This window comes from Lithobates pipiens, unplaced genomic scaffold (genome assembly GCF_037356315.1).
Source record: "Lithobates pipiens isolate NorthernLeopardFrog02 unplaced genomic scaffold, aLitPip1_a1.2 Scaffold_22, whole genome shotgun sequence".
NCBI classification, from domain to species: domain Eukaryota; kingdom Metazoa; phylum Chordata; class Amphibia; order Anura; family Ranidae; genus Lithobates; species Lithobates pipiens.
In genome coordinates, this window is record NW_027507784.1 from 332,420,876 (window position 1) to 332,442,552 (window position 21,677).

The 21,677-nt window shown below is 45.4% G+C and overlaps 1 protein-coding gene across 1 annotated transcript in view; it reads left to right on the top strand.

The window, feature by feature from the left end:
- Window positions 1-645: 645 nt before the first annotated feature.
- MARCHF4 (membrane associated ring-CH-type finger 4) overlaps window positions 646-21,677 on the top strand; it is a 133,897-nt gene continuing 112,865 nt past the window's right edge. Inside the window, exon 1 of the mRNA XM_077449649.1 lies at window positions 646-1,702. Coding sequence (XP_077305775.1) covers window positions 1,268-1,702 — 435 coding nt within the window. The 5' untranslated portion in view covers window positions 646-1,267. The remainder of the gene's footprint in view (window positions 1,703-21,677) is intronic.

Below are 21,677 nucleotides of genomic sequence, written 5' to 3' on the forward strand. Positions count from 1 at the left end.
CCACAGCACAGAGTGCTGAAACTGCAGCAGCAGCCTAAACTGCCAGCACCTTGCCCAGTCCATACCCCCTTTTCTCCACCAACCCCCACCTTGCTGCAATACCTACACCCAAGAAGAAGGCCAGCGGCCAGGGGATCCAAGAGATGCTCCTGTCAGACCTTCTCTAAAGAGAGAGGGAGAAAAAAAAAAAAAAAAAAAGAGACAGAGCCCCGTCTACATTGCAAGGAAGAAATTCTTCCTCTTGCATCCCAGGGAGGTAGCAACAGCAGCAGCGAGCTCAACCAACAGCAGTATCCACACCGTCCTCATCATCGCCAGCTGGACCAGCGTGCTGATAGGAGCCTTGCTGGGACTTAGGGGGGGGGGGGGGGGGAGAGAGACGCTGGAGCGTCTGGCTGGCTCGACCCAAGGGGGCTGCCCGCATTCGGAGACCGGTAAGGCGATGGTCGCATGCCATGCCAAGGCGAAGGAGCACAAACAGCAGCACAGGAAAGGCTCATGAGCATTCGGTGGGCAACGGGCTCCTGGGCATCGAGGTGGGGTGAAGAAGGCGCGAGGTATGCAGCCGGCTTGACAGCTCCCGAAAAGAAGAAGAACCATCTTTATTATTTAATTTTTTTTTAACATTCCCCCCCCCCCCCCCCCCCGGAAATTTTGGCTCCCGGTTGACGTTGTTGAATGGAGGAGACGTGAGGCGAAATCTCATCCTAATTTCCCACAGAGGTTGTGATCTTTTTTTTTTTTGTTGATGGCACACCCCTGACCCTCTTGGTTTTGTATATATATTAAGGTATTTATCCACGACATGCAAGGGTCGCCCCCGTTTTTTTCAGGAGGGACCGCCGGGACCATTACAAAATTTTTTTTAGACTTAAAATCCTATAAGGTGTCAGCCGGTAATTTTCCTTTTGATAAGACGTTTTTAATCTCCGGGGTCTACTTTTTATTGGGTTTGAATAAGATTTAGAGGGGAGGAACGAGGTAGACAGCCTTTTTTTTTTTTTTGCAGTTTATGTTCTGTTTTATACACTTAAAACTAAAAACCCTCTTTGTCGGGCAGATTAACCCCATTTTTCATTGATCGATAGTCGAAAAAGTTAGGCCAGGTCAGGGGGGAGGGGGTCAAGGCCTACAGAGCACAAGTTTGAGGGATATTACATTGCACAGTCTTAGGTGCTGACCGGGGGCCCCCTCTCCTCCCCCCCCCCAGCCCCGGCACTTTTTTTTCCCCCCTTATCTTTTTTTTTTTGGAGTGAAAGGCCCTCACATGTTCTTGAGAACCGTCTTGCTTTTATGGTGCTGTGGATTACTGAGTCCAAGACAGATGTTTCGCCATCAGGGTCTCCTCAAGTGCCGATGCCGCATGCTTTTCAATGACTTGAAGGTCCTCCTGCTCCGGCGCCCACCGCAGACGCCCAGTTTGCCCATGAACAGCACAGATCTGGGTTTGGCAGCCAACAATAACACGTTGACCGCCTTGGGGCGAGCTTGGAGGGTACCGGGAGGCGGGGCGACTCCTGAGGAGGATTGGTGCTATCCTGCGACGGCCCCGGGACTTCAGCACCAGCCCACGTCGGTGGTCAGTAGTACTTCCTCGGACGAGTTTTGCAAAGGAAAAAATGAGGACAGGTACTCTCTGGGAAGCTTGGACAGTGGCATGAGGACACCTCTCTGCAGGATTTGCTTCCAAGGACCTGAACAGGTGGGTCCCATTTGTGTGGATGTAATTGTAAAAAAAAAAGATAATAATTTGCCTGTTGGTCGTTGAGGACAGTGATGGTTTGCTAAGTTAACATTGAGTGTAAGACTTGCTTCACAGCTACAGGTGTGACCAGGGCCGTAGATAAGAGGGTACCACCGGTCATCCTGTACGGGGCCCAGGCCAGCAGGGGGGCCCAGGCAGCTGGGTGAATCGGATGTGGGCAGGGAGTGTGATCGTCATGGCGGGGGGGGGGGGCAAATACCGGAACCCATCCCCTATATGACTCTCTCTGCAGCAACTGAAAGCTGGCTTCTACTCCTCAGCCGCTGCAGAGAGAGCCATAGAGCGGATGGGTTCCAGTAATCCCCCCCCCTCCCGCCCACACCGATCACCCTCCATGTGCACCATACATTTCCTCCTGCTGCCCAGGACCCCCTCTACCCCTGCAGTGCTATTGGCTTCCCTCCTCTCCTTCCCACCGGCAGCTTCAGGATGGAGAGTAGGGGAAGGCTCGGGTAAATATGTCACATTTTCCAGCCCCTTCTTTTCCTGAAAGAACACAATGAGTGACCAATCACTCCCTGTGTTCATTCATAACTGAAGCACAATAAACAGTTTTTTTTTTGGGGGGGGGCGGGCCCTGTACGGGGGCCACGTGGTTTCTAACAGTAGCCTTGGGTGTGACCAAGCATGGGCGCATTTCCCCACTTTGCGTGTAGGACAGCCCATTTATTTCAGCGGGATCCCCTACAGGCAAGAAATGCAGAAAAGTAGTCCCTGACTATTTTCCAGAAAAATGAGCACCATGCACAGTGGTGCACGCGAAACTGCGCACGGTTGCAGATGCCTAGGGGCGGCATTAGCAAATAATAGCAGCATGTCTGCTAAATGCCGACGCGTTTCTTATCATGTCGGGGAAACGGTGTGATTTTGCATGCATTCCTGGCAGGGGTTCTCCAAACTATCTAAACAAAGGGCCAGTTTACTGTCCTTCAGACTTTAGAAGGGCTGGACTAGGGCCATTGGGAGTAGAAAATGCCCAGCTGTCCAGTCGGAAGTAAACAATACCATATCTTTGGTTTCAGTTGGAGGAATAAAGCCCCATTGTTGGTGTCAAGAGCAAGAATGCTTCCTGATTGTTGGTGTCAGTGGATGGAATAGTGCCCCAAGGGCTGGATATGGGCAAGCAAAGGGCTGCAGTTTGGAGACCCCTGGTCTAAAAGAGTTTATAGCCTTTTTAACATCTGTAGACATATTTTTTATTTATTTTTAAAAATGTTCTTTTTACATAGATATACTTTTTTAATATATATATATATATATATATATATATATATATATATATATATATATTTAATTAATGAATACAAACAATATATTCATTTAAATCCTTGTCACCTGGTATACTTTGTAACAATCAAAGTATCTCGGGTAGGAAGGTTTCCTCATTACCTATGCCTGCTGTGCTTCCTGCTAAATAGTGCAGCACAGTGATTTTTTTTTTCTATTCTGCTCATCTCAGTGCAAGTCTATGAGTCATCCCAAACCCATAATTACTCATTAATGGTCTGTTCGCACTGGTGCGTTGTGCTGAATGCACGTTTTTTATTTTATTTTTTATTTTTTTACCTGTGTAGCATTAAGAAGCCTTTTCACTTTGAATGGGCCGCATGAAACCTCAGAAGCCGCATACCATACTTTTCTTAACGCAATGCACCGCAAAACACAGACCATTCACATCCGTTGCGCTCTGGCACGTTAAACACACATGCGCTGCAGTGCGTTGTGTCAACGCATTGGGGTGCTATTCAAAAATGAACGGTGACGTACCACGCCGAAGTTCATGCACTGCTGTGCCTTTGCGGTTACTGCAACACACCAGTGTGAACAAGGCCTCTAAAGCAATACATTGGCTTTTCTTTTAACTGACTTTGTCTCAGCAGTCATATTTTCCGGTGTCGATATATAAAGTTAGACACTAGTCTGCATAAAACTAATGGAAGTAGCTTAATGAAACTATAGAACAGCAAACAAGTATTAGCCTACGTGCGCTGCCATTTAGCAGATGCGTGATGGCGCCATTCATTCTTATGGGCACCCCCCGCACATCTGCTAACATGTGCATTTTCGTGCGCAATTTGCAAAAAAAAAAAAGGTCAGGGAGTTCTTTTCCTCCTTTCTCACGCATAGGGCAGCCCACTGAAATGAATGGACTGCCCTACATGCGACACGCAGGAATGATCGCACTCTCCATCGCACTTGCATGGCGTGAACTGAGCCTTAATGTGAAAGTCGCAGTACAAAATATATTTCAGGGATACATTATAGTAACATTCATCAATAATGCCAAATAACCTCCATTAATGGATTTGTTCCCCCCACATTGAAATTTCAGTTATGGCGGGCATGGAGAATTATCCATTATCTTTCAGGGACTCCATTTCTGAGACCTCTAATTTCCTAGCTCCTACTGTAGGCATTATAACAGAATTATGTCTCCACATTTGGCTTTGAATGCAGAAGGAGGAGTGAGACAAATGGCTAAATCTGGTGGTGATGAAACCTTGTCAATGGGGTCTTCACATGTTAGCCCTTGTACACACGGTCGGAGATTCCGTCGGAACGTTTCCTATCGAACCGTTTTGTAGGATATTCCGACTGTGTGTGGTCTGCATCGGACCGTTTCAGTCGGAATATCCGATGGACCAATTTTTCCAACTTGCCGGTAAAATTTTCTGACAAAATGCTCCTATCAGACATACTCTGATCATGTGTAGCCTACTCCGACAGACAAAGTGCCACGCATGCTCAGATCAAATTCCTAGACCAAAGCTATTGGCTACTAGCCTGAACATAGTCCCGTCGTAACGAAATAACGTCATCACGTTATGTACAATCGGATTTACCGACAACTTAGTCCGACCGTGTGTATGCAACATCACTTCCGGACCTCTTCCGGAATTAATCCGTCGGAATTACTCCGACGGATTTGGTTTTTGGAATCTCCGACCGTGTGTACAAGGGCTTAGAGACCCAAACGTTATGCCGCGTACACACGACCGGTCTTTTCGGCAGACTTTCAACTGAGTTACGATGGACTTCCGAACGAACGAACTTGTCCACACACAATCGGACTAAAGTCCGTTCGAAAGTCCCTTCGTTTTGAACGTGATGACGTACAACGGGACTAGAAAAGGAAGTTCAATAGCCAGTAGCCAATAGCTGCCCTTGCGTCGTAATTTGGTCTGTCGGACCAGGATACAGACGAACGGTTTTCCTGATAGGAATTGAGTCCGTCGGACAGATTTGAAACATGTTCTATTTCTAGGTCCGCCTGAATTTTCCACACATGATTGGACTATTCCACACACGATCAAACTATCCGACGGAATGATTCCGTCTGACCTATTCTGCTGGAATCGTGTGTAAGCGGCATTAGACCCAACAACCTCTTTCTATAACCACAAGATATGCTTTGTGTGGATTGAGTCTTTAAGTTGGGTCCTTTGGGTGCTTGAGGGTACTCTTCAACCATTGTACAGCTGTAAAGCACTACAAATCCTAGAGATTTGACATACAGACCCAGTGGATCTTGCCAGACAACCAAACCTCCATCTGTGGAGGATCTACTGGTGCTTTGACATACAGAGGTATCAGCAAACAAATACTCTTGCGCATAAGCGTAATGTCCAGGTGATCTAATGTTCAAAGGATAATTCCTCTGGCCTTGCTGCCCTTCAGGATAGGTGTATCCTAGCAATCAAGAGAGAGAATAAAGAAAAGAGGGAGCACCAGCTCCCCAGGACTTAAGGACCACTGCTGGCTGATATGTTTTGAAGGGATACCTTCTTTCCCAGAGCCTCAGGGGAAATTGCCAACACACCAACCCTCCATCTGTGGAGGATCTACTGGCTCCTTGACATACAAAGGTACCACATGCCCTAGGGGGCCTTGCCAGCCAACCAGCCCTCCATCCGTTGAGGATCTACTGGTGCCTTGACATTCGGAGGTACACATAGCTGCCCGCAAGGGGTGTGCCAGGGATGCCTGGGCACACCCTAATCCTGTGATTGGCAACCTGTCAATGGTGGGCAGGTGACAGGTAAACCGAAATCCTTCCTTGCTGACCCTCAGAACCAGGCGGGGGTTGAATATAGTGGAAGCGATCTGTAGTTTCCTCCTACAGCAGCTGAAAGTAGGCTTCTCCTCCTTTCATTTTTGTGAACATTTAGCTGCCACAGGAGGAAAATATAGGGGATCAATACTAGTATATGCCACAACCCCATTCCCTGTTCCTCTTCCTTCTGTTGCCCGGGTCCCTCATGTGCTCCCTTGCCCCCACTTCCTCCCATTGTTTCAGGATGGAGAGCAGGGAAGAGGCCGGTAAATATGTTAAATGCATGTGTGTTGGCGCTTTGGGGTGCACACCGTAATGCAATGGGCTGCGCACATCTATGGAGGTACCACATGCATCAGTGGGCCTTGCCAGCCAGTCAACCCTCCATCCTTGGAGGATCCACTGGTGCCTAGACATACAGAGGTACCACATGTTCAAGCCGGCCTTGCCATCCAACCAGCCCTCCATCCGTGGAGCATCTACTGGTTCCATCATGACCACCACACTGGTTCCATCATGACCACCACACTGGTTCCATCATAAAATCAGACCTGAAACAGTGAATGGGAGACGCAGCGGACTCCTGCTGTGAAGCGCATGCAGCAATAACGTTAACCCAGCCTTACAGTCTGCTGAAACACCAAAGTTGAATAGTATACACCAAAAGCCTAAAAAAAGGATTGACTGTTCTGCAACATCTTTATATCAAGTAAGCAAAAACTCCCCCATTGGTTACTGTGCAGGCTATGCCTTGTCATTCCAAACCATCAATGCTTTGTCCCTCCATAATATCTAATGCACGTAAAAATAGCAAAACCAGCATAGAGATCTCAAGAATGTAGATGGGCAAGTGAGGGGCTCCTTCCTCCGCTCGTTCCATAAACCCGGCTAATTTCTAATTCATAGTTTTCTCTGCTGCCTAAATATTTCATGCTGGCTTGTGTTTGCTCCATGCGGACAGGCTGCCTCTTACAAAAATAGATCTTCGCTGTAGCAAGCAGAAGGTGAGTGTTGAGGGTTGTGAGTTTGGAACTTTGCTGGCTGCTTCACGATGCGTTCCAGCGAGAGCAAGTTTACTTCCCTCCAGGGGCTTTTTTTATTAACTGAATGGAGACCGCTGCAGAATTTTCTGTCTGGAGTGCATAATAATGTGCTGTTTATCTCTAACAGATGTTTAGGGGAAATATAGTGAGCGGAAGATAGATAAATACTGTAGATGGATAGATAGATAGATAGATAGATAGATAGATAGATAGATAGATAGACAAACAGACAGACAGACACAGTCAAGATAAATATATTGATAGATAGATAGATAGATAGATAGATAGATAGATAGATAGATAGATAGACAGATAGACGCAGTCAAGATAGATAGATAGATAGATAGATAGACACAGTCAACTAGATAGATATATAGATGCAATTAACTAGATAGATAGATGGATAAATAGATAACGTGAGTCGAGATAGATAGATAGACACAGTCAAGATAGATAGATAGATAGATAGACAGACACAGTCAAGATAAATAGATAAATCGATAGATACATACATGCATACATAGACACAGTCAAGATAGAGTCGTAATAGATAGATAGATAGACACTGGCAGATGGATAAATAGAGTAAGGCCGCGTACACACGGGCGGACTGTTCACCCAACTTAGTCCGCTGAACAGTGTTTCAGCGGACAGTCCGCTCGTGTGTGGGCTTCAGCGGACAGTTTCAGAGGACAGTCTGACGAACAAAGTTTTACGGAATTTCCGTAAGACAGTCCGCTGAAACTTGGTTTTGTCCGTCCAAACTTGGTTTCAGCGGACAGTCCGCTCATGTGTAGGCAAGTTGGACGGACTAAGTATGGCGCATACTCAGAAAGGGTTTACACGGCCGAAGGTTGCATTGCAGTGTATAGGACGTCGTTTTTCTAGTCCCGTCGTACGTGCTGTACACGTCATCACGCTCGTTTTCAGCGGACTGTTCGTTCATCGTGTGTGGTCAAGTCCGTTCATGCAAAATTTGAGCGGACTGTTTGTCGGATTGTTTGACGAACTAAGTTGGGCGAACAGTCCGCCCGTGTGTACGCGGCCTAAGTCAAGATAGATAGATAGATAGAGCCAACTAGATAGATAGATAGATAGATAGATAGATAGAGCCAACTAGATAGATAGATAGATAGAGCCAACTAGATAGATAGATAGATAGATAGATAGATAGATAGATAGATAGACACAGTCAAGATAGATAGATATGTAAATAGATAGATCCAGTGCTATGTCTGTACAACATTAAGTAAAAAGCATTAATGAATGGTAATATATGAATATACACATATATTAGTGATATTAGTAGTGATAATTGTAGTGACATAGATCGATAGATTACATTAAATTAAAATGTTTTTCTATATCCTTTGTATATCTTACTTAGTATAAAGCTGCTGAGGATACTAGGTATGTGATCCTGCGCAGCAGAGCTACCTTGCCGCCGTATATATACAGTATACGGTCAGCACGCAGTTAAATGTTAGAACTCATGTTAATACATCATCTGGTCAAATGCAAAATTTGATTAGGTGTCCCGATCCCACAGATTATAGAAAATCCCGGCCGCTGGAGGTGCTCACCGGGGTGGAGAAGTTCCAGGACCCCATGGGTATAGGGCGGAAGTGATGTCAGCTTGGGGGAAGCCCGCCTCTACATCTCCTCCAGCCCTGTGAGCACCTCCAGCGGCCGTGATTTGCTATCGTTGGTGGGACCGGGACACCTATGCAGATTTTGCATTTTGCATTGTACTTAAAAGAGAAGTATGTTTTTTTTTTTACCCATCATGCTTATCTAGGTGGATGCTGCATCTGTCCGATGCCGCCTGTATACTGAGAACCCAGTGATCGAACACCGCCGATGGCTCAGCTCTCACAGCTCCTCGAGCAGGTTGCTGCTGCCTTCAGTCAGCAGCTCTCCTCTCTGCTCTTCCACGCTCACTGGAGCGCTGAGCTGTGGAGGGGAGGGGGGCGGCCGTCTCAGGCTTTCAGCAGCTCGCTGAGAGCCTGAGCCAGGGGGCAGTCCAGGCACCTGGAGGATCCAGACTTTATTGTCGGTATGACTGATTCCAGTGACGTCAGCAGAGAGTGGACTTCATTCTGCTCTCTGCTGAAAACAAGTCCCAGAAGTGCAAAACGAATTAGACTCCTGTGACCCCTAGGAGAAGCCCAGCCAAATGAGCTCAAGCTAGACTTCTCCTTTAATGTGAGTTCTAACATATTTAGTGAACTGCCCACTAGATGGTGCTTTTCCCTTTCCATACACACACACAGCAGCGGTGAGGGAAATCGCATGCGATTCAGGCAGGAATGGCACCACATCTTCGCAGGATGTGATGCCGAATAAATAGATACCTAAAATGTAATGCGTTAAAATTACGCACACTCGTGGAAAGGTGACAAGCTACGATACCTCAAAATCTCCATAGGTGATGCTTTACAAATTTTTACAGATTACCACTTTAGAGTTACAGAGGAGGTCTAGTGCTAGAATTATTGCTCTCGCTATAAGATTGGCAGTGATACCTCACATGTGTGGTGCGAACACCGTTTACATATGTGTACCTGACCTACCTATGCGTTCGCTTCCGCGTGCGAGCACGCAGGGACGGGGAGATTTAAAAAAAAATTTCATTATAGTTATTATTTTCCCCGCCGTATATACGTATTGCAGTCTTGAAGTAATCTGAACAATCTTGAAGTTTGTAAACTTCCTTTGTGAAGATCCCACACATTTCCTTCCTTGAATTCTGGGACACGTAGTCACTATGCCCTGTGAGTAGGCACTGCGGTGTCACACATTTCACAGAGTTCGCATTCTGAACTACAGAGGTGCTGAGAGGAGGAGTTTCAGGAGGCGGAGTCAGTACAGGAATCACTTCTTGCAGGCAGCAAGGTACCATGGGACATGTAGTCTTTAGAAATGGAGGAGAAGCTGCAAAGGGAATGCCGGTGTAACGACATATTCGGCGACCCATCTCAGTTTGCTACGGAAGTGACGTTCTGTCGCCGCCATCTTGCTACACCCCACACTCGTCCACAGTAAGGATACACTAAGAAGGGGGAAAGCGGACATGTTTTTACACCCATTTTAGACGTATTTATAACAGTAAAGTGAGTTTCTACAGTGAAATACAGGACTTAGAACTCCGTCTGACTACTTACATCTTGAATTTTAAAAAGCAGCAGCAACCCTGCTCATCTCACAGGTTTGCTAATCTGACAGAAGTTCGCTGCCTTTAAAATTCAACATCTAATTAGTCAGACGGGGTTGTAAGTCCTGTATTTCACTATACAAACTCACTTTACTGTTATAAATACGTCTTAAATGCAAAATTCCGGTGGGTGTAACAACATGTCCGCTTTCCCCCTTCTAATACCGTGTACACACGACCAAACTTTTCAATGGACTAGGTCCGACAGTCTTCCCAACGGACTTTCGACTTCCGGTGGACTTTCGGAATGAACGGGCTTGGACACACACAATCACACCAAAGTCCGACGACGGATTGGAACGTGATGACGTACGCCCAAACTAGAATAAGAAAGTTTATAGACAGTAGCCAATAGCTGCCCTAGTGTCGGATTTCTTGGTCTGACAGAGTTCCGGTGGGAAAATTTAAAACATGTTCTATTTCTAAAATCCGTCAGATTTTTGGCAAGCAAAGATCCGATGGAGCCCAAACACGATCGTATTGTCCGACGGACTCGTTCCGTCAGACCTTTGCTGTCAAAAAGTCCGGTCGTGTGTACGCGGCATTAGTGTATCCTTACTGTGGACGAGTGTGGGGTGTAGCAAGATGGCGGCGACGGAATGTCACTTCCGTAGCAAACTGTGCTGGGTCGCCGAATATGTCATTACACAGGGAATCCAGGAAGTTGTGGAAAGAGACGGCCAGCAGACAGGCAGCCCTCACACCATTAAAAGGAGATTTTTCAAGTAATCTTATATTGGATTGTCAGAAATAACATTTTTTTTGTATTTCAAAGCTAAGCCTGTGTTAGTGAATGTAGCAATTATCCATATTCCTTCTTTTTTTGAGTTATGTGATGGAATACGACATGTGGCATCTTCTATTCTAATAAAGCTTTACTGTTCTAGACAAAAAAAAAACTGCAAATAATTCTTATTACATGTCATTATATGCTGCTGGAAACAATGTTGCTTTTCCTTTATTACAAAGCAGCTTTTCTATTGTCAAAGGCCACGTAAATATGAATGCCAATGAGAGCCGTACAGATGGCAGAACGACACAAGTGGGAGAACGCGCCATCTAAATATCTACAAATTTCAATAATGCAGCTTGTGTCTCCGCGCCGCAGACATGATTGATAAAAGTCGGAATTGTTTCAAAGGGAGCGATAAAGTCACCAAACCTTAGCTATGTATAATAGCAACATCCAGGCTTAAATAGGAAACATTTTAGACCATGTCACTCACTAAACGGATTAAGATGCTTAATATATTCAATTGGAGCTTTCATTTTCGTGGTAAATAGTAATTGGATATCACCTGATTTTTTTTTATTATTATTATCAAAGGAAAACTGTCACAAAATAGTAAAAAAAAATATAATGGTTTTCAATTTAGCTGTATATTTATTGTTACTTTCATAATCTACCACCAAAGAGCAACCCAAATTAAATTCTCCTACTCCTGACGATCGCAGCGATACCACATATGTGTATGTTAGTTGTTATTTGTACCCATAGTACAGCCCAGAATCAATAGTGCCCATTTTGCTTTTTTATTTTTATTTTGTATCCTACCTGAAAAAAAATAATCCTTTTAAAAAAAAAAAAAACACTGACCCTGACCTTGAACTTTGCTCCTGACCTTAACTCACACTAACTATTTTACTGACCTAAATCAAACCTTCATCTAGGTCTTTTTTTTTTCCCCATCACTCAGACCATCATTCAGCGGTGGACATCAAGAACTAGTCTTCCCTCCAAAGAGCCTGAGCAGCACACAATACAAATCTTTTGGTTCACACTAATTTTGCTGGCCAGCTTGGCCCGGTATAGGAAATGGAAAATCAATGGATCTGCTTGCAGGATCATAAAGGCAATAAACCTCTGTTACGGGTTGCCTCCGAAAAACAAAAACTGCAGAGATATTTTTATTATTATTATTCAAGGTGTGTACAGTGCCAACAGTTTGTGCAGCACTGTAACAATAAGGGAGACAGTACAGTTATAATACAATTCAAGACAAGAAGGTTAGGAGGACCCTGTTCTAGAGAGCTTACAATCTAAAAGGGAGGGGCAAGCGATACCAAAGGCAATATTTTTAATAATAATCTAGAGACGAGGTTGGCGACATAGATGGGACAGCTTTGTGGTTGGCTTTGTATGTTAGTATCTTAAATTTGATTTGTTGGGCGATCAGGAGCCAATGGAGGATTTGGTGGAGCGGTGTGGCAGATGCTGAGCCGTTGGTAAGGTAGATGGGTCCAGCAGCAGCATTCATAATAGACTGAATGGGGTTTTGCCTATGTAGAGGTAGAAGGGAGTTGCAGTAGGTGAATTGAGGGATAACCAAGTAGTGAAATAAACTACCACCGAAAAGTGACCCGTTCAAGTGAAAAGGGCCACGCTGCAACCGTGTACAATGCACATGGTTGTGGTGTGGTGGGGCAGGCTTTGTTAGACCCCTTTCACACCAGGGCGTTTTGCAGGCGCTATAGCGTTAGAATCCGCCCTAAAGAAGCTGCACCATTGTGTGCAGTGTGAAAGCCCCAAGGGCTTTCACACTGGAGCGGTGCGCTGGCAGGACGTCAGAAAAAAGTCCTGCCAGCAGCTTCTTTGGAGCGGTGAATGAGCGGTGTGTTTACCGCTCCTCCACCGCTGCTCCCCATTGAAATCAATGGGGCAGCGCTGTAATGCCGCAGGCAAAACGCCGCTATTGCGGCGTATTGCTGGCGGTTTTAACACTTTCGCGGCCACTAGCGGGGGTAAAAGCGCCCCGCTAGCGGCCGAAATGCGCCGCAAATCTGCCGCAAATCCGGCGGTAAAACGCTGCTAAAAATAGCAGCGTTTTACCGCCGACACTATCAGCGGTGTGGTGTGAAAGGGGTCTTGGGGCTAAAACAGGCAGGGAGAAGCAAACATTTTGCCTCCAAGCCACCTATCAAGAGACTTTGCATGTCTCTTCTGCCAAAAGACTCTACCCCCCACCACCATTTTTTTTTTATTTTCAGATATCAAGTTTGCCTTAAAACTTTGATTGTTTGGATTTAAGTATTCGTAATTCTATTACTAAAATTTCATTTAAAAGTGTAAATCCAATCAAAACCTAACTAAGCCTAAACCTGCTGCCACCTCCATTCTCAGCTGTTCTATCTACCCTGTGAAAAGAAAATAAGCCTATACTTACCTATTCTGAAGTCACTTGGGTCTGGTCACATGATCAGGTCCCAGCTCTGGCTTCAGTGTTGAGCAGTGGTCCCCAACCTGCTTCCCAGCTGCTTCTCCTCCTCGGCAGCTCTGGCGGCTTCCCAGCTGCTCCTCCTTCTTGGCGGCTTTGGTGGCTTCCCAGCTGCTCCTCCTTCGTGGTGGCTTTTGTGGCTTCCCAGCTGCTCCTCCTTCTCGGCAGGCTTTTGCGGCTTCCCAGCTGCTCCTCCTTTTCGCCGTCTTTGGTGGCTTCCCAGCTGCTCCTTCTTCTTGGCAGCTTTGGCAGCTTCCCAGCTGTTCCTCCTTCACGGCGGCTTTTGTGGCTTCCCAGCTGCACCTCCTTCTCGGTGGCTTTTGCGGCTTCCCAGCTGCTCCTCCTTTTCATCGTCTTTGGTGGCTTCCCAGCTGCTCCTCCTTCTTGGCAGCTTTGGCAGCTTCCCAGCTGCTCCTCCTTCATGGCGGCTTTTGTGGCTTCCCAGCTGCACCTCCTTCTCGGTGGCTTTTGCGGCTTCCCAGCTGCTCCTCCTTTTCGCCGTCTTTGGTGGCTTCCCAGCTGCTCCTCCTTCTTGGCAGCTTTGGCAGCTTCCCAGCTGCTCCTCCTTCATGGCGGCTTTTGTGGCTTCCCAGCTGCTCCTCCTTCTCGGCAGCTTTGGTGGTTTCCCAGCTGCTTCTCTTCCTCGGCGGCTTTGGCGGCTTCCCTGCTGCTTGTCATACTGGCCAATCCGGTCCCTCCTCCCCCCGGCCAATCAGGAAGCAGGAAGAAAATAGCAAATATTAGTTTTCTGACTTCACACAAATGAGTGAGCTTGGGGCGCAGTGCTCTGCGCCCCGAGCCCACCTGTTTTGAAGCCAATTATAGCCTCAGGCTCTAATCACGTACTTCTAAATAAACCTGTATGAGCGGCTGCCACTGGGTCAGGGTTCTGTGCTGGTTGCTCAATGTCCTCCACACCAAACTGGTCAGACTATGTCTTTATGGATTTGGCTTTGCACAGTCATGCTGGAACAGAAAAGGGTCCACACCAAACTATTACCAGAAGGTTGGAAGAGCACAATTGTCTAAAATGTATTTGTATGTTGTGTATGCTGTAGTACTTTTTACTAGAAACACCTGAAACACCTTCATCATTTGGTCAAACCATGTCATTATGGATTATGGAGATGTTGGATGAGAACACCTGGCTCATTCCAATTCATCTCAAAGATGCTCAGTAGGGATGAGGTCAAGGCTTTGTGCAGGACACTTGTGTTCCTTCACACCAAAGTAAAAGTCAAATCAACAGTGGCGGCTGGTGCTTTGGGGGGGGGGGGGCAAAAAACAACCCCTGCCAGGTCCGCACTCACCCCATCCACAGTGGCGGTTTCCCCGGCTTCTCCTCTCTGTCCTGATTGGCCGGGAGTAGAAGCCGGAAGACAATAGAAAATACTGATTTGTTAATGTTACAAGTGGGTGACAAACTTTTTGAAGCCAATTAAAGCCTCAGGCTCTAATCATGTACGTCAAAAAAAATAAAAAATCATAGAAACCTGAGTGAATTCTGCCCGCAAAATGAAACGCCATGGTGTGAATGGAGCCAAAATTTATCACATTTTGTTTTATAATACACAGGATAAAGGCAAGCTTCTCTTGTCTCTAAAGCCTCGTTCACACAATCGGATTTTCCAACAGGAAATGTTCGATGTCAGGCTGTTGGCGGAAAATCCGGACGTGTGTACGCTCCATCGGACAATTGTGGTCGGATTTTCCGCTGACAAATGTTGGATGGCAGGTTTCCAAATTTTCCCACCAACAAATGTCTGTTGTCGGTTTTTCCGAGCGTGTGTACACAAGTCCGTCGAACAAAAGTCCAAAGTACAAACACGCACGCTTGGAAGCAAGCAGGAGCCAGAAGCGGTTGGTCTTGTAAACTAGCGTTTGTAATGGAGAATTAACATTCGTGACGCGGCGAATTATGAAATATCCAAATGCAGCGCACAATTCTCTTCTTCATTAATGGGATAATAATGAAGCTGCTTTGCTGGAGATACTGATGGAGTTATTGCAAATGGATTTTCAAAGGCTTTTTTTTCTAGTGATATCAAGAATAATATTATTATGTTTTTCTTTTCTTTTTATTTGGGCAAGTTACCACAACACCATTGTCCCGTAGTTTATAAGATCAAAGATACAACTATGTTGGTGTCCCTTGTCAATTTTACATTGTATTTTTAATGCAGTGAACACACGGCCGGACTTTCCAATAGCAAACGTCCGACGGAACGAATCCGGCGGACAATTCGATCGTGTGTGGGCTTCATCGGACCTTTGCTGTTGAAAAATCAGACGGGCTTTAGATTTAGAACATGTTTCAAATCTTTCCAATGGACTCGAGTCCGGTCGAAAAATCAGTTTGTCTGTATGCTAGTCCGACAGACGAAAACCGGCGCTAGTGCAGCTATTGGCTACTGGCTATGAACTTCCTTATTCTAGTCCGGTCGTACGTCATCACGTTCGAATCCGTCAGACATTGGTGTGATTGTGTGTGGCCAAGTCTGTTTGTTCGGAAAGTCCGTCGGAACTCCGCCGAAAGTCCATCGGACCTAGTCTGCCGGAAAGTCCAGTCGCGTGTACGCGGCACTAAAATGGAACCGCCTGATCCCAAACTGTCATTTGAAGTAAAGCACACAGCCAAGTATTATTCTACACAATGTTTTTTTTTATTGTGCATTAAAAAAAGAAAACAAATAAAATTAGACATGCTATCTGCCAATAGAACTTAACCAAAAAGTGTATTCTATGCATCCAAAAATATAGAAAATATACCAAATCAAATCATTATTATTAAACCAAAAATAAAAAAAATGTCAAAGTAAAAACTCTAAGCCCTTGTACACACGGTCGGAGATTCCGTCGGAACGTTTCCTATCGGACCGTTTTGTCGGATATTCCGACTGTGTGTGGTCTCCATCGGACTGTTTCCGTCGGAATATCCGACGGACCAACTTTTCCAACTTGCCGGTAAAATTTTCCGACAAATTGCTCCGATCGGACATACTCCGATCATGTGTAGCCTACTCCGACGGACAAAGTGCCACGCATGCTCAGATCAAATTCCTAGACCAAAGCTATTGGCTACTAGCCTGAACGTAGTCCCGTCGTAACGAAATAACGCCATTACGTTATGTACAATCGGATTTTCCGACAACTAAAGCCGCGTACACACGGGCGGACTGTATGGCGCATGCTCAGAAAGGATTTACACGGCGGAAGGTTGCATTGCAGTGTATTGGACTTCCTATTTCTAGTCCCGTCGTACGTGCTGTACACGTCATCGCGCAAGCTTTCAACGGACTGTCTGTTCATCGCGTGTGGTCAAGTCCGTTCATTCAAAAGTAGGACGGACTGTCCGTCGGATTGTCTGACGGACTTAGTTGGCCAGACAGTCCGCCCGTGTGTACGCGGCTTTAGTCCGGCCGTGTGTATGCAACATCACTTCCGGACCTCTTCCGGAAATTAATCGGTCGGAATTACTCCGACGGATTTGGTTGTCGGAATCTCCGACCGTGTGTACAAGGGCTAAGGCCAATAATAAACAACACGTTATCTCCTCCAATTCCGCAACATGGCTGGTTGATGAACGGCCGTTCAGAAACGAAATGAAAAGCGTGAAATGAAAATCGCTAAATGAAAAACGCGAAAAAGAAAAGTGCAAATCAACACTCACCAAACTTCTACCAACACAAAATTAGCAGAAGGAGCCCAAAGGGTAGCGCTAAAGAGCTGAAAGACCACATAGAATGCCTAGTAGGTCACTACGTTCGTAATTGTTGGCCAACAATTGGTGTGACCGTGTGTATGCAAGACAAGTTTGGGCCAACGCCCTTCGTGCAAAATTCCACGGTTTTGTTGGCCAACAATCCGATTGTGTGTACGAGACTTTAGAGGTAGCATTCTCGAATTAAGCCCTGCACTGCATTCCATAACAATGGATAATGATCTTGTCGGGATCTCATATGACTTTTCTTTCTATTGGTATTTCCCAATCCATTAGGAACTTGCTCTTTAAAGCTGACCTCCAGGCTCATTCAGACAGGGGATTGGGCTAGCAGCACTGTGTGCTTTGGCTATATGCAACTGAGCAATTGACCCTGACCAGTCTCTGGATGCAAACTCTCTGTGTCCAGGGCTTATTTCAACCTCTAATTGTATGTAATCACTCATTGGCTTCACTACTGTCAATCACAGCCAGTGAAACAAGGAGGAGAGAGCAAGGGCGGGACCTGTGTCAATTGACTAGTGGCTCGGGAGCATGCCTGCTCAGGTGCCCCCATAGCGAGCTGCTTGCTGTGGGGGCACTCGGTTGGAGGGAGGGGTCAGGAGTGCCAGTGGGGGACCTGAGAAGAGGAGGATCGGGGCTGCTCTGTGCAAAACCATTACACAGAGCGAATAAGTATAACATGTTTGTTTTTTGTTTTTTTGTTTTGTTTTTATTCTGACTTTAATATGACTTTAAGCAACACAAGACTCATCCCTCCCCCAGCTGGTGATTTTTACAGTGAAAGGAGAAGCAGCACACTGATTAGCTTATTCCTCTGTCACTTACTCTGCTCTCCCCTTCTATCAGTCCCCCTTTTCCCAGCCTGTGAATTCATGAACATCTGTGACACAAAAATATCATGTGACATAAAAAATTGCAACAGCCACTGTTTTATTCTCCAGGGCCTCTGCTTTCAGAAAACTTAGAGGGGTTGATTTACTAAAACTGAAGAGTGCAAAATCTGGTGCAGCTGTGCATGGTAGCCAATCAGCTTCTAATATCAGCTTGTTCAATTAACCGTTTCCCGACAGGCTCCTGTATAAATACGTCGGCTGGGCAAAGTAACGTACCTGTACGTTACTTTGAATTTCCCGCTGTGCGCAAGCGCCTGCCGAGAGCTCCGTGACCGTGGTCGCGGGTCCCACGGACTCGATCGCCACGGGGATACCCGCGATCGTGTCACAGAGCTCAAGAACGGGGAGATGCCGATATAAACAGCATCAACAGGACACCGATCGCCTTCTCCCTGTCATCGGGAGCAGCGATCAGTGTGGTGTCACACACAGTAACACCCCCATACAGTTAGAAACCCGTCCCTAGGAACACTTAACCCCTACACTGCCACCTAGTGGTTAACCCCTTCACTGCCAGTGACGTTTTTTACAGTAATCAATGCAATTTTATAGCACTGATCGCTGTATTAATGTCAATGGTCCCAAAAAATGTGTCAAAATTGGCCGAAGTGTCCGCCAAAATTTAGCAGTCACGATAAAAATCGCTCATCACTGCCATTACTAGCAAAAAAAAAAAATTATTAATAAAAATGCCATAAAACTATCCCCTATATTGTAGATGCTAAAACTTTTGCGCAAACCAATCAATAAACGCTTATTGTGATTTTTGTTTACCAAAAATATGTAGAAGAATAAGTATCGACCTAAACTGAGGGAAAAAAAAAATTTTTTATATATTTTTGAGGGATATTTATTATAGCAAAAAGTATAAAATAATGTGTTTTTTTCAAAATGGTTGCTCTTTTTTTGTTTATAGCGCAAAAAAATAAAAACCGCAGAGGTGATCAAATACCACCAAAAGAAAGCTCTATCTGTGGGAAGAAAAAAAATGGCAATTTTGTTTGGGAGCCACGTTGTATGACCGCGCAATTGTCAGTTAAAGCGACGCAGTGTCGAATCACAAAAAACGCTCTGGTCAGAACGGGGGTAAATCCTTCCAGGGCTGAAGTGCCACTTCAGCCCCAGAAGGATTTACCTCCTTCCTGACCAAAACACTTTTTGCGATTCGGCACTGCGTCACTTTAACTGTTAATTGCGCGGTCGTGCGACGTGGCTCCCAAACAAAATTTATGTCCTTTTTTGCCCACAAATAGAGATTTCTTTTGGTGGTATTTGATCATCTCTGCGGTTTTTATTTTTTGTGCTATAAACAAAAAAGGAGCGACAATTTAAAAAAAAAAACATTATTTTTTACTTTTTGCTATAATAAATATCCCCTAAAAATATATAAAAAAAACTATTTTTTTCCTCAGTTTAGGCCGATACGTATTCTTCTACATATTTTTGGTAAAATGGCAATAAGCGTTTATTGATTGGTTTGCGCAAAGTTTTAGTGTCTACAAAATAGGTGATAGTTTTGTGGCATTTTTATTATTATTTTTTTTTTATTAGTAATGGCACCGATTTGCAATTTTTATCATGACTGCGACATTGCGGTAGACACATCGCACACTTTTGACACTATTTTGGGACCATTGTCATTTATACAGTGATCAGTGCTATACAAATGCACTGATTACTGTGTAAATGACACTGCCAGGGAAGGTTTTAAACACTAGGGGGGCGATTGAGGGGTTAAGTGTGTCCTAGGGAGTGATTCTAACTGTGTGGGGGATGGGCTACCACTGACATGCCTCACTCACTCCCAATGACAGTGAGCAGTGATCTCTGTCATGTCACTAGGCAGAACAGGGAAATGCATTGTTTACAAAGGCATCTCCCCTTTCTTCCGCTCCGTGACTTGATCGCGGGCCCCCGGCGGACATTGAGTCCATGGGACCCACGGTCATGAAGCATGAGGCGGTCACACAATGCTGCATTTTAAAGGGGACTTACCTCTATGCCCTTTTGCTCACCCGTTCCATTCTGCCGAAGTATATCGGCGTGCGGCGGTCGGGAAGGGATTCATTTTAATTTTGATAAATACAGCTGTCACATGACCCAGCACTCTCCCAGCCTGTCTGCAGGAAAACATAAACAGGAGGAGCTTCTAGTCCTCTGCTGCTGGTCACATGTTCAAAAAAAAAAACAGCCTTTGGAATACAGATTAAAGATATATAATTAATATCAATAAACTATTTTAAATTGTCATACAAATATACTGTATATTTGAAATAAAATCTTTATTTTTTTTGGCAATAACATGGTGTAGGGAAATTTCTGCCAGTCACAGGCTGTGTCACACCCCTTCAGCCTGTGTCTTAGAATAAATAGGGAGGTGAAGCCTGCATTAATCTATATGCAATATCCCGCCCCCATTGTAATTAGCTGGTTGGCAAGTATGGAAGAGGAGGGAGGGAGTGAGCTGTCATTTACCACTGTGTATACGCCCACATGGGTGACTCTATAGTCACATGGGCTGCTCAGATGTGATAGGGAGGAAATGCCCAGCATAGAAACTCACTGAAAACTGAGCATGTGTAGAGCGGCCAACACTGCTCTGCAAAATCCCTAGATGAATAGGGGACATGAACAGAAGGGGGAGACAGAGAGCAGCAGGATCAACCAGGTTTTTTGTAGAATACAGAAAAGGAATCTCATAGTGGCTGAATGAGTATGAACAGCATGTAATACACCATATACTGATAGTTTTTTATGATGCGGGTTTAATGGCATTTTTGACACTTACTGGTTGTAAAGGCAGAAGTATTTTTAGCAATTTTTTAACTCTAATATTCTATGCATTACATAAAAAAACCTTCTGAGTGCAGCAGCCCCCCTCAGCCCCCCCTCCCCCGCCAATACTTACCTGAGCCCCATCTAAATCCAGCGATCTAGTTGTAGGCTTGTCTCGGCGGCTAAGGACTCCCCTTCGCATTGGCTGAGACAGCAGCGCAGCGCCATTGGCTCTCGCTGCTGCCAAAGTCAGTCAGCTAATGAGGAGAGAAAGGTGGCAGGCTGGGCTGCGACTCCATGCCTGAATGGTCACAGGGAGCTGTGGCTCGGCTCGGTGCCTCTATAGCAAGCTGCTTGCTGTGAGGTCACGCAACAGGAGGGAGGGGCCGGGAGCACCGGCGAGGGACCTGAGAAGAGGAGGATCTGGGCTGCTCTGTGCAAAACCACTGCACAAAGCAGGTAAGTATAACATCTTTCTTATTTTTAACTAAAACAAAAAACAAGACTTTAATATCACTTTAAACTTTGACAGATAATCCTGGAAGCTGATTGGCTGCCATGCACAGCTGCACCAGATTTTGCACTCTCCAGTTTTAGTAAAGCAACCTCATAATGTTTGTGGGAATGAAACTGAGTAGCCGGCTTGCTTCTACTACTAGTACTTCTATTGGAGTGTGGAGGCACCTTAGCCACTTTGACAGAAAATCCTGGAAGCTGATTGGCTACCATGCTCAGCTGCATTATGAAGACGTTTGTTATGGCCGAAATGCGTTAGGTTGGTGCAGTTGTAGTTCTATATGTAGCCAATAAAGAATTGCACTTTATGAATGAAACAGAGTATCCGGCTTGCTTCTACTACTAGTCCTTCCATTGGAGTGTGGAGGCACCTTAGCCACTTTGACAGAAAATCCTGGAAGTTGATTGGCTATCTTGCACAGCTGCATTATGAAAACGGCTGTTATAGACAAAACACGTTTGTCTGGTACAGTTGTAG